Source organism: Prorops nasuta, unplaced genomic scaffold (genome assembly GCF_024137725.1).
Source record: "Prorops nasuta isolate Cenicafe-Biocafe unplaced genomic scaffold, Cenicafe_Pnas_1.2 PNAS00002, whole genome shotgun sequence".
NCBI lineage: Eukaryota > Metazoa > Arthropoda > Insecta > Hymenoptera > Bethylidae > Prorops > Prorops nasuta.
Genome location: NW_027116799.1, coordinates 7,135,384 through 7,151,220, shown reverse-complemented (window position 1 = coordinate 7,151,220; position 15,837 = coordinate 7,135,384). Strand labels below are relative to the sequence as shown.

At 37.6% G+C, this 15,837-nt stretch overlaps 2 protein-coding genes across 2 annotated transcripts; one reads left to right on the top strand and one right to left on the bottom strand.

Moving 5' to 3' along the window:
• Positions 1-198: 198 nt before the first annotated feature.
• On the top strand, positions 199-5,689 carry spn-E (spindle E). Its single transcript, XM_066729392.1, has 6 exons — positions 199-672; positions 744-1,044; positions 1,122-3,316; positions 3,737-4,882; positions 4,972-5,309; positions 5,381-5,689. Exons 1-6 carry the CDS (start codon positions 472-474, stop codon positions 5,508-5,510), a joined length of 4,311 nt encoding a protein of 1,436 aa, XP_066585489.1. The 5' UTR covers positions 199-471; the 3' UTR covers positions 5,511-5,689.
• Positions 5,690-5,835: 146 nt separating this feature from the next.
• Positions 5,836-8,199, bottom strand: LOC136777603 (G protein pathway suppressor 2). Its single transcript, XM_066734038.1, has 8 exons — positions 7,693-8,199; positions 7,401-7,614; positions 7,172-7,322; positions 6,963-7,099; positions 6,797-6,855; positions 6,533-6,691; positions 6,322-6,446; positions 5,836-6,258 (listed from the first exon to the last, which is right to left on the bottom strand). Exons 1-8 carry the CDS (start codon positions 7,787-7,789, stop codon positions 6,082-6,084), a joined length of 1,119 nt encoding a protein of 372 aa, XP_066590135.1. The 5' UTR covers positions 7,790-8,199; the 3' UTR covers positions 5,836-6,081.
• Positions 8,200-15,837: the final 7,638 nt, after the last annotated feature.

The following is a 15,837-nucleotide window of genomic DNA, read 5'->3' as shown; positions in this document are numbered from 1 at the left end:
CCCCCCCCCTACCGACTCCCGAGCAAGAGGGAATGAGAAAGAGAGAGAAAAATCGGTTGAGCAGTCGGCTAGGTAGGTAGATCATCTTACCATCTGATCTTATCTGCTGCTGCCGTTGCTGCAATAAATTGTATGTGTTGCGTGCGCCGCCTTTGTGTTTAGTATGGTTTGTATACAAATAATACTCGTGGAGTCGTGGAGCGTTGGGTACTAATGTGTATATAAAAAGAAGCAACAGTACGCTGAGCGGGTTTTTCATTGGTCGTTTGACTCGTTTGTTCAGTTCAAAGAAGCAAATGCATCAAGTTACAGTGAAATCGCAAGTAACTTACACTACAGTAACAATCTTTACTTAATCTTTTGGTTAGCGTTTTGGCGGTATTTTCTTACTATTGCGACGTTGTACAAGTTAACATTTTGCGCATTTAAAATAATTTTGCAAAAAATACCGTGATTATCTAAATTTATAAAATGGATATTTTTGATTTCTTCAATGGTAATAGTGAAAAAATCATAATACCAAGTACAAGCAGGAAAAGGGTGATTATTAACGATGATAATGAAAATGCGGAAAAGGAACGACAATTGCTTGCTCAAGCAAAAGCGGAAGAGGATACAAATGCTAATTATGCAAAGGAATATATCGAGCATGAAGAAAAAATGTTGCTACAGGTACTTTTATTCATTTTGAAGTATTTCTACAGTTATCGTATCATGTATTCAATGCTAATTGATTTTTGTAGTCAGGGCAATTCATCCAATCTATGGCTGATTTTAAACTCGATGAAATTTCAGTTGGAACAGCACCTCCAATTGATGATGTTCATGCTGAGGATTTAAATAAACTGTATAAAACTTACAAATTTGACCATAGGCCTCAAAATAATTTAACTATTGCATCAAAGAGAGAAGAAATTGTTTCTATGATAGAAACAAATTCTGTTGTCATTATTGATGGAAGAACCGGTTGTGGTAAAACCACACAGGTACCACAATTCATATTGGATCATTGCTATCAACAAAGAAAGCACTGCAACATTATAGGTAATAGTTTATTATTCACTTAATTTTTAAAAAGGTTTGGTCCTAGCAAACATTACCTTTATCATTTTTTAAATTAGTTACCCAGCCAAGGAGAATCGCAGCTATAAGTATCGCAAAACGTGTATCTCAAGAAAGAAATTGGCCATGTGGATCATTAGTTGGATATCAAGTGGGCATGAGTAACGTGACTTCAAGAGATACAAGACTGACTTATTGCACAACAGGTGTCCTTTTACATAAGCTTATAAACAGGAAGAACATGCTAGACTTTACTCATGTCATATTAGATGAAGTTCATGAACGTGATCAGGAGATGGACTTTCTATTAATTGTAGTAAGAAGATTGTTAAGAACTAATTCTAGAGCAGTCAAAGTAATCCTTATGTCTGCCACATTTAATATAGAAAAATTTGCAAATTATTTCTCATCTCCATTGGGCAACAAGCTTGTACCAGCTCCCACTGTGGATATAGCTAAAGAAAACAGGTTCAGCACTACGCCATTTTATTTATGTCAATTAGCAAGTTTAGGCAAGATACCAGATGTCTGTCCAGAAAAGCCTACAGTATCCAGTAATTTGATGAACTTTTGTTTGCAATTGATAAAAATTTTTGATGAAATTGATATGAAAACAATGATGGGATCGGATCCGGAAGCATGCATTACTAATTATGAAAGACACGTTGTCTTAATATTTTTACCAGGTATCCATGAAATTGAAGAATTTTACGAGCTGTTGGTCCAACCAGATAATGAGAAATTAAATTGGGATATTGTTGCCCTGCACTCCACCATCACAAACGAGGATCAACAAAAAATTTTTTTTAAACCTCCTGCAGGATATCGGCGGTTAATTTTGTCAACAAATATAGCCGAAAGCAGTATAACTGTTCCTGACGTTAAATATGTTATTGATTTTTGTTTAACAAAACTGCTTGTAACAAATCCAATAAATAATTTTCAAAGTCTGCAGCTCACATGGGCGAGCAAGACCAATTGTGTACAACGTGCAGGAAGAGCTGGTCGTGTGATGGAAGGTCGTGTTTATAGGCTCATACCAAAATATCTTTATGATAATTTATTACCCGAGGATGTAGAGCCAGAAATATTGAGAGCACCATTGGAAACCTTGGTACTTCAAGCTAAAATGCTGGACATGGGACCGCCGAAAGCGATTTTAGCTCTCGCAATTGATCCACCAAGTTTGAAAAATTTAAAACGTACCATATTAAGATTGAAAGAAGCTGGTGCTCTCTTGAATAGGACCGACGATATGGGCCATTATGACGGAGAGTTAACTGATCTTGGTAGAATAATGGCGAATTTGCCGTTGGATATTAAAGTGGCAAAGATGATAGTATTGGGACACGTTTTTAGCGTTTTAAGGGACTCGATTATTATTGGTGCTAGTATGGCCGTGAGAAACATGTTTGACAATCCGTTTCAAAAGAAACTATTGGCGTACAAAATTAAATTTTCGTATGCTCAAAAATCCTGTTCTGATGGTGTATCATTTCTAAATATATATAAAATTTGGAGAAACGAAAAAGGACAAAGCCGGTTCAAAAACCATACAACTGAGAAGAACTGGGCCAGGAGGCACTTTGTACAGATAAGAGTCTTGCGGGAGGTAGAAGAGCTTGTAAAAGATTTGACAAAGAGATTAGAAATGATAGGTATTACTGAAACATTTGGTAGGCATAAAGTAGTTTGGAATGACGAAGAACGCAAATTTATTCTGAAGGTTGTTTTTGCTGGAGCATTTTATCCTAATTACTTTTTGAAGAAAGCAGCATCAGAGATACAGGAGGATGGCTCTTCCAAAATAGTATACGGCTTAGACCCGTTGAAAACAGTCTATTTGACAGGTTGGCCATCGAATCAACCAGGCTATCTATACGCCAAGCGAATTCAAGCTATGTTTTCGGATTTAATAGACCCATTGAGAGAAAAAATCGTTTTGAAATTTAATCAATCTAGGGTATATGTCCACTTTAGCCAAATTGAAAGCTATCCCAACTCTCACTCCGCTAACTCGAAAATATCTGATTCGATGTATCTTGCTCTGAAATTAAGACATAATAATACGCCTATAATTATAGATGTATTGGATGAATACTCCGCGAACAAATATGCGAAAGAAATAGGTTTAATAAAGGAGTACGACTTGTTTCAACCATCGAATCAGCAAGTGAATAATTTGGCCTTGTCCAATATTTTGCCAAGATTACCGCCGTTTAACGTTTCCATAATTGATATAATTATAACAAGGGTACTTTTCATATTCAAGTTTTATCTCTCTAAGTTAACAGGATATTCCTCATACCGACATTAAAGAAGAAAATGTGTATCAACAATACGGTCTTATTTGAAGGTTGATTCCAATTTATTATAGCTTTTTAGTCATGTAGGGAATTATTCTTTCTAATAAAATGTTTAGATTTTCAAGAAAAAGAAGACGAGTTATAAAAGTAATTAAAAATTTGTGTTCTGGTTTTTTTTAAACCTAAATATTTTACTAGAAAGTACAGCTCGTCACGTCACTAAAATACTATAATGAGTTTGCAATCGATGGTTCAATAATGCCGTATCGTTGACAGGTTTTCAAATAACATTGAGTAATATCGGTTTGAAGGATCCCGTTTAACAACTAATTCTTCATGATAATTTACGTTACCAACATTTTTTACAGATAATTACTCCTGGCAGTTTTTGGGTACAAGTAAAGAGTAAGAGGTATCATGACACAATGAAAGAGATTGATATACGGATCGCCGAATTGATAGAATCACAAGAAAATTTCGAAAATCCGCCGCCTCTAAAAACTTTGGTTCTGGCACCGCGAAACACGAAGGACAAAGTTCAGTATTATCGGGCAACTATTGAAGGGTATTCTTTGGATGAAGGTCAGGCAAGTGCTGGTGTGCAATTTATCGACTCTGGCCATCATGAAACCATACCTATTTCACGTTTAGTGAAAATCCCAAACTCGAATAAATTAAGAGAAATCCCCGCGTTGGCGATGAAATGCGAATTAGCACTAGTGAGGCCAGGTATAGACCGGATGTTTAGAGATGACTGGGGCGAAGAAGCTTTAGAAATGCTGTCTAGTTTAATAAAACCGACGGCAACGTTGATAGGAAAAATCTATTCTGTGGTTAACGGTGTAATTCGAATAGAGCTAATGCATAAGTCCAAAGATAATAATACTCTAATCAGCTTTAATAAAACTCTGGTGGATAAGGGGTATGCATTAGCGAAGGAGGAGGAATATTTGTCCAGGTATAACCATAATCTGAGATTGCAACACGAAATGCTCAAAGAGGATGAACGTAATGCTCTCGAGAAATTTCAGTATGATGAGACAAATTTTATAACTGATTATCCAAATCCGCCAAAACTGGAAGATTGCACAAAGAAAATACAATTGCGGGGGCCATTTTCTCCACTCGAGGTAGAATTTCGTCATCAGGCGATCATGAGTCAAGGGAAAAAAGTAAGAATTGAAAGTGAATCTGTAAATTCGGTTATATTGGATCCAGAACCAACCGATCGACATGATAGACTTTTGGTGTCTAGTTGTGTAAACGAAAATATAACTGGAGCTCAACTGTCTCTACGTAATACGTCCTTGTTACCCAATTTTCCGGGTCTTCCAGCAATTTTAACTTTAATATTCACGCCGTGCATAGAATTACGACGCAACATTCGCGGAACCAATTATATCGGCGCATTATGCGGCTTGGGGTATGATCCTAGAACCAAAGAGAGTCTTTATCCAGAACACGATGTGGAAGTTAGATTCGATACAGAAATTACTATGGAAGATTTAGAAAATGTAAGTGTATTGTTTTACGTTTAATCTATTAAACTGTTTTGAAACATTTAAGCTATATTCGTCGTAATACATTGTTTCGATTGATGCAGATTAATAAGTTAAGACATTGGATGAATACGGGAATTCGGTTAAATGATGGTAATTCAGAAATTGACCACGCAGAGCAAATCATCAACTGTCAAAGCAGAGTCAAGGCTGTGTTAGAAAAATTACTTTATAAGACAAGAAAAAGCCAAGAATTCGATACAGTCGATAATTTTTCGAAATGGGGCATTTATGACGAGTCTTTGTTCTTGGTTCCAGGAAAAGAAAATGCTGTTAGAAATAATATTTATAATTTACACTATGCCTTAGAGTTAGAAAACCGTGACGACAAAGCTGAAATGATGGAAGACCATTTAGCAGATTTACGAAAATTGGCAGGAGGGTAAGTCGATATTTACAATAGTTTAAATTGTGTTGTGAAAACTTATAATAAGTTTGTCTTTTTATTTGAAGACGTGATCGAGATGTACCCGACTTAATTGAATGCAAATTGTGCAATGCTTCTGTATTTGGTCTTATGCAACTCCGAGCCCATTTATTTAGTCAAGACCACAGAACTAAGGTGGAGCTCCTGAAGATGTAAAAAGTTCCTTATTATTATTCCTACAAGTATTAAAACTTACATTTTGTTATACATTTTATCTTTTACTATTACTATAAAAATGTGATAATTATGTTTAATATAACGACAACGAACCCAAAGAGTATTCTGATTTTGTAAGTCTTAAACATTTTATGTCGTTGATAATAAAGACATTTTCATATAAGTTGAAGTAATTTTTTCTTAATTACTGTAACAAAAAAAAAATTGTAATCTTAACAAAATAAAGGTGAAGCTTAAATTTTGTTTATAAGTGTAGTGGACTGCGAAAAAAGTATGTCAATATTGAATTTTAGAAAATTCTTTATAAATATATACATCATACGCTTCGTATATTACAAGAAACCCAAATGCAAAAACAATAATATCTTAGAGCTGGATTGTAAATTTACATTTGTTACATGGTATGATTAGCATAATTTTTTAATACAATATTTGAGATGATTAATAATCGGTATATTTTTAAGCATGGTTTTAATCTGCGCTAATAATTATTGTAAATGGACAATCCTAAAGTTTTGGCGTTCTTCTAACACTTCCTGATAAGCTTTGTTCATGCTTCCCTTTGGAGATAACGTGCGCCAGGTTGCGTATATAAAAGACGGCCAGGAACGTTTGCAGTGGATGCATTAACGTAAGTTCCAGGAGGTGGTGGAGGATACGGACCTGGTGGCGGAGGTTGAGGGGCCCTAACTGGATATCCCGAAGTGATTCCACCAGTCTTTGCTCCCTGAAATTTTTTTTAGTAAGAATCATCTTAGCTTTTGTCAAATTAAGAGAAAAAGAAATATACCTGTGGAGGTTGCTGAATTGGTATAGCTCCTCCGTGAACCGTAACATGACTACTGGGTCTCAAATAAAATTTATCCTCCGCATACGCGCCTTTGTGCTCCAGTGAGTGAAGATTGGTAACATATGCTGCAATACAGAATGCTAAATTTAATATCTATTAAAGAATAGCGATTATTTGTTAATCATAAATCAAGAAATTTAAATAAGTTCACCTGTTGGATGTGTGGATAATCCTCCTCTACTGCTCGATAAGTATGTCGGTTTCGAAGGCTCTGGTTCTCTGGATGGTTGAGAAGATGAAGTTGGATAACTGTACGCACTTTGGGCTGGAGGTGCCGAATAAAAATTCGATGCCGAATACTGACTATTTTCTAGGAAATTTAAATAATTACAATTGATAAGATAATATGATGAATTAATACAAAATAGCACAACACCGAAATATTTGAAGCCAAAATGATAGCTTGTTCACTCACTATTCCAAAGAACGGCGCGAGAATCACTAGATCTCCTAGCAGCATCTTCTGATTCTAAATAAGTAAAAAATGAAAACATTTAATAACCTTTCTTTAAAATAAGAATGCTAACTCAATCCTTGTCTATTTGAAAGATTAACTTTATGTAATAAAGAATTTCAGTTTTCATTTGGTATAATTAGACTTACTAGGTGGTGGTGGATTGTAGGCTGGAATTGTAGGTGGTGGTTTATAGCCATATCCAGGGTGATATGGTGATGCTGTTGGTGGTGGCGATGGACTATGGCTCCTTTTTACAGGACACTGAAATAATGAAATAAAATAATGGGAAGCATCTTATAGATGGATGTGTATTTAGATACTATGAATATGTACATTAGGCATTAACTGATGGGTCGGTGCAGCTAGTGTCACTTTATAAATTGGACTACTGCTACGTGGTATTGGTAAGAATAGTTGAGGATGTACGACTCTAGGTCCAGTGGTTGGATATCCTCCTACTGAGCTTAACACATCAGAGCAAACACTGTACACAAATTAAAATAAAATTAAAATGAAAGTCCATTTACATGTATTCTTATATATAATTAGATGTACTCTACACCTGTTATCTTTAATTAGCCTTCTTCTATTATCATCCTCGTTCAATACTTTTTTCAACTGCAAGAACAACTGATGCTTCTCGTCTTTCAATTGAGACAATTCCTTTTCCAAATTAGATATCTGCTCCCGTGTTTCACCAAGTGTCATAACATCTTGCTTCTGTTGACGCTCCCTTTCCTTTCTCTGTCGCTCTTCTTCAGCATCCTGTTCTTGTTCTAAAAATGAACAGGTTTCGCTTTAAGAGAGAGCCGATGGTAAACACTACCAAATTACAATACTCTCTTTTAACCCACCTTGTTTTTTTCGCTTTCTTTCTCGCGTTATGTGAGTTTTTAGCGCTTGCCACATTTGTTCACTGCGTTGTGGAGGACCTACAATTATAGCTGGCATTTTCTTCTCTGTGTTATTCACTTTTGCAATACTGGGGTTATCCTTGATGAATTTTATTTTGTTAGGATTAAGGCTGCTTTGACAAGATAATCGAACCTCTGTTCTGTTCCGTTTGTTTAACAATTGTGACTAAATGTACGATCACAATCTTCTCAACAATGAAATTTTAAACGATGTACGAATGTCGATGACGCCTTACTAAATTTGGTAAACTCTCTTGCTAATTATAAAACCTGGGAGTACTGCAAAATTAGCGTAAAAGTGTTATTAATTTTGTAGCACAATATTAGACATTGGTCGTCGCTCTTTCACTTTACAGCTCATTTTCAGAAATTTAAGCAGTATCAAGCATTAGTGAGCGACACATGCGCAAGTATGATGGAGAACAAATATCTGTCCTGTCATGAGTGTCATGTCTCCTGAGTCCTGACTCCTACTCTGTTAGCTCTAAACTGACGCCAGATGGCAGCAGAGGGTCTGTTGCGTGTGGTGCGTAAAGTCAGCCGCGGTTCATTTGAAAAGCGCGGGCTTTCAAAACCATATGCAAACAAAACGCGAGAAGTTTTCCAATAAAATATCCATTCATCCCCCTAAGTAAGAAACTTTTAATTATTAAACAAAACTCCACGAATTGCCAATAATTTTAGTAAAATATTTCCGATAAAAAGTCAAGATCGCAAAAAATAAAACTCGCAGCGCGTATCGATTAAAATGGTAAATAATTAAAAACGATAAACATGGTACGAATCGAACTATCCAGTGCATGCAAAAAAATTACCGGAGAAAACACGATTTCCGGTAAGTCGAGCGTAAATTCCGAGGGTGAGAGATCCTCGATCCTTATCACAGCTCGGACCTGAATAGTCCTTAGACTTTCTGGACAGTGGTGAAACTTGTCCGATAAACTCCTCGAGTTCCAGCACTTTCAGCAGGACTTGCAGGAGTGTCGGTTTTTTTCTCGGGAATGCCGAAAACGCGATTTTGCAATCTGTGGTAAAAGGGCGCTGTGTGTAGTGGTACACTATAGTATACCGGAGTATATAAGTATAGTCCATCCCCTGCCAGAGTTCCATTTTAGATAACGCGCGAGGAGAGATGTGGCTAGATGGGGCTGGCAGATATAGGGAGCGATAGAGAAGAGAGGAAAAGGTGTAGGGACGGAGGGGGGGGGGGGGGGAGTAAGGTGTGTGTTTGGTGGTGGAGTAACGAGAAGAGTGGGAGGGGAAGGGCGGGGGGAGAGGGACGGTATCTCAGGGATTCCGGGAGCAGCCGCCGGAGGCGTTCAACCAATTAGCTAACTCCCCGGCACTTTACTCTCTCGAAACCGCTAACGAAGAACCAGAAGAACGAAGAGTACTGCGAGCGAGGGATGTTGGGTTGGGGGTAACTAGGAGCCTCGGGCAGTTCGCCACTTTTCCCGGTTGCCAAGCCAAAGTCACTGCGTACTATCCGGACCCTCCCCCCACCTTTTAATTTATTTCTCCTGCCCCACTGGAGCTCGCGCGGACTTTTCTCGACAAACAGTCGCTTTCCGCGACTGGGTATCGTATCGCGCAAACTTCGGAATATAAAGGCGCGGCTGAAGACGCGGTGGTGGCACAGTGTAATGGAGGGTGGAGGGGGGGGGGGGGGGAGGGAGGTGGAGTTGTGTCGGGGCCAACAAACGTTGCCCACCTACATACATAATACACCTGTACACAATTGCGCAGTGCAAGTAAGGAATCGCTTAATCCTAGAATCCCTGGCGCTGATTTGATAAGGCGCTACCCTGTTTTTGCTTACCTACTCTTCGCCCGAAGTCTCTATTTACAAATCCTTTATATTGCACTTGGCTCTCCACTAGCTCGCTCTCCTTTCTTCGTTTACGCTTCTCCAATGTTTACCTCGTTAAAGATCCGTCCTTCCTTCCTCTTTCCAGGGAATAATTAACATCTCGTATCTCTTGGCCATAGCAAGAAATTCCAAGAATTATATTATATACTATAATAATATAAACACTGTGTACACACGCGTTTAACCCGACGCTCCCTCTTGTTTACCAGATACAGAAAAACTTGCGAGTTTTCAAAAGCGTTTATATATATAGTGTACTTGTCTTCAGCAGAGAGAACCAAGGAGTATCATGAGAGAGGAGGCGGTCGTTTCGAAAACAGATAAAAACTATCGAAGACAATATAATAAAAGGAAAATGTCGACGCCGCCCGAAGGCATCATGCCAAGTGCAATCTCGCGCGCGGACTTTAAAAGAGCGCGGAGAACTTGAGGAAGAAATTAAGTCCGCAATGAACGTTCTCCATGGCTTTACGACATTATAATATAATCCTGAAACTTGTTTGTGCGATGTACGGAATCGTCCGTGTGCCATTGAGAATTTTTCTCCATTGTATACGATATATGCTATACAGGGTGACCTATTTAAAACGAACCACGTCGCACGAACATAAAAGAGCGTTTATCTGCGTAACTGTAATAGATATCAACTTTTCGTACAAGATCTTTTGGAAAATTCTCGGTATTTCCATCCAGAAATCTCTTGCAAAAAATTGATCCTCTTTATAATCGCTAAAACAAACGAATATTTATATCTTAACTTTTCGGCTCGAGTGCTTCACCCTATATATCTCTGTTGCACTCAACCGTGGATGCGCACGATTTGAAAAATCTCTACGGACGATGCAAGAGGCGCTAAAGAAAGCCGAGTTAAAATATGAACAAAATAAAATTGTACCCGGGGCGTTGAATTAAACTTGGCTACTTTGAGAACGATGTGCTCCGTTGAATCTCCGATGTTCTCGCATGCGCTATAATTTTATTATTATATCCCGTGTCTGCGGATCAGACGATGAGATTCTCGGTTGCCTCTTTCGAGTGTTACGGAACTTTTGTTAGAAAAATTGGAGCCTTTGCGCGTGGATCGATCATCGACGACGAGTCCGAGTGAAATTTTTGCGAATTTGGCTTACGAGCGATTGGTTCGTTCGGTGTGTTAGGGGGGGGGGGGGGGAGTTGGAGAAGGAGAAGAAGAGTGACCGCGACATGCCAATATCGTCCGTGTGCAAGCTATACCATACCCCCTTACCTGAATAAACTGATAAGAAGCCTACTGCTACCCCCTCCCCCCCTCCCTCTAACCGAGGAAATTGAACGTCACGTCGATTGTCGCCCGTTCCGATCTGTGTGAAAAATCAAATATCCACCGGCCTCTCTCTCTCTCTATATATATACCATTAGTGCTTTCTAATTTAAATAAACCGCTATATAGTTACTCCTTTAGTACATCGCGCGGAATATAACTGGGCAAAAGTGCAATCACGTGTTCGAGCCTCGTGGAATTATTGATAAAAATTGTTTTGTCAAGAAATTATTTATTATTTTTGGCGCAGCTTCACCGGCCAATTATATCGCGTAAGTAATTTCTCATTTTCATGGGGCCAATGATAAATGAGCATTGGAAGTTTTTAATTCAGCGAGTTGCATGTATGATTTTCTGTCATAATTAACTGGAGAAATTTGATCGATATAGTGTGGCACACGCGGGGCAATTGTAATTTTGAGATTGCACTGCGCGGAGCTGGAGATTTGACCGCGCTAATCCTGTTTGATGCCCCCCTCCCCCTCCTCTCCCTCTATCATGGCTCAACGGACAGCGATCGACTCCCTTTTCAAAGTTTTCCACTTTTTAGCCTCGCGCGGATAAATCCAAATTAGTAAACGCCATTAAAATCACTGCTGTTCCCCTGGCATGCAGCTGGCCCGACACGAATACACACTTAGCGGATTATTTGCAAAACTTTTTGCCAAAGCTGCGAATTAATCGATGGCAAATTGCACTTTTGCCTATATACATATATATACATATATGTGTACAAATACTATATGTAGCACTAAATAATAATTTACGGTTTGCAAGAAATGGCGCGGCATTAAACAATAAGAATAATAATTTGACGTAGATTTATTAGTATAATTTGCGCTCGCGCGTCCATATTTTCGTATAATTAGAAATGGCATCTCATTGGGCTCGGCTGATGGGCGCGGCGCGACTCTTGATTTCTGCGAGCACCGCGGCTAAATTATCCTTCGTCAGTTTAGCCAGCATCCGGATACGATCGGGCAACAATAGCTAATTTATAGCGTAATACCCGATAGTTCTGGACCACGGCTATTTATTCCCCCATTAATCATTATACCCGTTTCCATGTTGCCCAAACCCTTTACATATGCCGTTTAGTTATAGACTGAAAGTCCAATTTTCATTATTCGCGCGTCCAGTCTAATTCTTTGATGACTCGCGCCAGGTGAAATATAAGATTTCGGAAGGAATGTGGGGCAAAGGCCATGCGTGATAAATTATAGATAGTATGTATATGATAATTATCCGTTTATGGGCCGAAATTTGTTCTTAATTGTTTAAAAATGTATGCTGGTTTGTAGTTCTCAATTAACAATTGGTTATTTAAAAAATATATATATTTAATTAATTTATTTCGGTGGAGTGAATTTTCAAAAATAAATTTTTAATGAGTTCTACATTTTTATAAAGATCTGGAGTCTAATAATAATTCATCGTTATATCTGCTTCCGCGTCACTAATCCATTGCATATGCCAATTAGTTGTAGAATAAAAATACAATTTTCATATTGACAAGTCCAGTATAATTCTTTGATGACTCGATCCAGGTGAAATATAAGAATAAAAAAGAAATACGAGGAAAAGGCCATGCGCGATAAGCTATATAATATAATATGTATTGATCCTGTTGAGTAGTGTAGCATATAGTACAGAGAGATGTGATCTTTCTTTCTAATAATTTCAAGAAATAGATACGTATATAGCTACTCGAGCGTGTTCTTTAAAACAATATAGAGATTTTATTGGATTATAGGTGGAGAAACGCGAAACTAAGTCTATCGTACTATATATATATATATATATATATATATACATATGTATTAGGGGAATGACGTACAAGAGTGCGCACTTAATGAATATTTGTATGTATTTTCGAATATATAAAGAACAGGTTTAAATCGAATACATATTTCCAAATAAATATATTTATTCATTTATATTTTAAATATACGGCCAATACAAATAAATTCGGTAAACAGAGAAAACAAATTTGCTAACCTACTGCACTTGCGCACTTTTATAATACGATGTACACAAGAGAACGCACAAGTTCTTTTAAGTGTGCGCAATTTTAAATTTATCTAGAATGTGAGCAAATATCGCACGAAAATTGTCCACCTTCATAAGACGTACAATTTTACAGGAATATTCTGAACCCAAAATTGTCAGAAAATTACCAAAACTGATCGCTAAAAACCTTATGCCGCAACTGCTCAAACTTACAATCACACAGGTCATTTTCAAGTTGTATAGACGTACGTGAAGAATGTAAATAAATAAAGCAGACTTCTATTCAACTTATTATATAGATGTATACGTAGATTTATATACAAGGTCAACTATACGATAATTTCGATTTGGTACTGATATATAATGACTGCGTATTCTTAAAGACCGCGTACTCTTAGGTGCCTTTACTCTATATGTGTGTACGTATTTTACAAGAATGTAAATAAAGTTATATCGATCGTACTTCACACTTGTCCACATATGTATTACACTATAGATATATATGTATATTGTAAACATATAAGCATGAATGTATTTTTAATCGTTTTTGTCAATCTTTCGCTTGTTGCTATTTATGCGCGCGAATTACGTATAATGAGGAAAGAGAGACTCATCGCTGCTCGTTTCTGTTCCGTCGCGTCGGATAAGCCGATTTCATGGATTTCGTAGCGTTGTTACAGTTTTAATTGATAAGCCTCGACGTACTCTCTGCAGTCCATTAGAGCCGGAAATCCAACCATTCTGCTGCTCTCACTATAGGTATATTTTAGAAATTTTAGCGAAAATAACGAACAATTTGCTAAATGCTTAATACTCTTCTCCCTCCTCCCCCTCTTCCCTTACTATAGGATATATTAAAAGTTATCTCATTGGAGATTTAGGTCAATCCTAAAATCTTCTTTAATTGCTAAGCAACTTTTCTTCCTGTGGATTCAACTCTTTTTCGCTTCCTTCAGTTTTACGTTGGTGGAATTTTTATCAATCTAAGCTCTTCTGGTTGGCTGTTCTCCACCTGAAAATTCTCTATATATTGTATCTATATATATATATATAATACGAGAAAAGATTGAAGATAAATCGTTACTCTGTGTATTATGATTTCTTTCCCCCACTATTCTAAGAAAACAGAATCTCAATTAACGATCTTTGCTGCTTTTAAAATCACGTATTTATGTATATATATATAGCTATAGAATAAAAAAGCGAAAATTTGTGATTGCGAGGATTTCTTAAAACGAGAATCGCGCAGGAACGATCGAAACCTTTTGTATAATCAAGTTTGATTGCAATTTGCAACACGGGACGTACGCGAAAATCCCTCGAATGGGTCATCGATTAAACTGCAATATTTGCAATCAGCAGGTGGATTTAAATGGTATCGATTTTACGTGTCGAAGTTGCGTTAATTTATACAAGTTGCTCGCGATGAAAATAGAAAGAATTTGCGTATATTTTTACGCGGAGAATTTCGTACTGTGTGTGTACGTATATTATTGCACGCGTATAGAAGCCTAAATAGATGATGCAGGAAAATTTGATGGGTGTTCGTACTCCTGCCAGTGGTAATATCAGGCAATATCGCGGCAATATGCAAAATCAAGCGAAACTATATGATCGAGCCGTAACTTTATTTACGATGCTCGCCAGGTGCCGATCATAAATTACAATTGACCGCGCCAGTATTATCGTTTGACAAACGCCTATTTGTCTTAATATATAAATATGTATATATATATATATATATATATATATAAAGAGAAATCAGTGGTTAAATTAAGTTAACCGAAGCGAATTATATTCCGTCAAATGAAATAGCAAAATTTCAATTTGACAAGAAACGTACGTGAGATGAGCCAAGGCGAGAGCTATTATGCAATTCGTCTGGAAACGTAAGGGATTAATAAGTAATTAGTCTTGTGGCTATGAATATGTGGCTTTATGAATAATAATGACTAGTCGAGAAATTAGATTCTTCGAATTTCAGGCGAATCTTCTTGCAACTCATTTCGATACATAAAGGAGAACGACAGGTTTTTTCGTCCTGCAGCTCGAATCCTTTCTATACTCGTGCGTTTTGCACAGGATTATCCTCGTTAATATCGCGAAACGCACTCGTTTCCTCTTTGGGAAATTGCAGAGTTCCGTGTCGAGAATGCATTTTCGGTGCGTTTATTTTGTTGACAGGAAAGTTTTAATGGCCGAAACGCTTACACGTGCATGCACAGGTTGGGTGTTTAAAAATCAGCCGTAAGGTGCTTCGTTATGCGCAATAACTGAATGAATGCCAATTATACTTGGGTTCGGAGACAGTGCATCCAATTTGCGAGCGTTTTCTCGAGTGGCCTCGAAACAGTGCAGTTTCTAGTCGTGGGCTACAGCTGAGTGCTATATATATATATACATAGTATAATATAAGGACCAAGCGAGAATATCTAGTGGATAAAACCGGAAGTATGGTAAAACCGTGGAGTCTTTGCTTGTAGAAAATGAGAGGAAAGCTCATGATGCATACAAATATATATATATATATATATATATATAGTGTCTTACAACACGACCTAACCACTAGAATCATTATCGAACTCTTGAAGAGGCTTCGGTTACGTTGAGACGAAATCTTATGCTTTACACAAATATATATATATATACAACAGAGTTTGAAATTTGCAATAAATGCGAGCAACAAAAGGTATTGGCCAGGGTGCTGTTATTCGTCAGCCACGTTTCGCGCAGGCGAGCTGTTGTAATAGCATCGAAAGGCGGAAATACACTTGTCAAAACTGGATATGCATATAGTAAAGAAGGAGTAGGAGGGGTGGGGGGAGGAAGGGGGGAGAAGTGAGTGTGTTACTGCTACTACTCGCGAGGATTCGATTCGATGACTATAGACATTGATCTCGGGCAG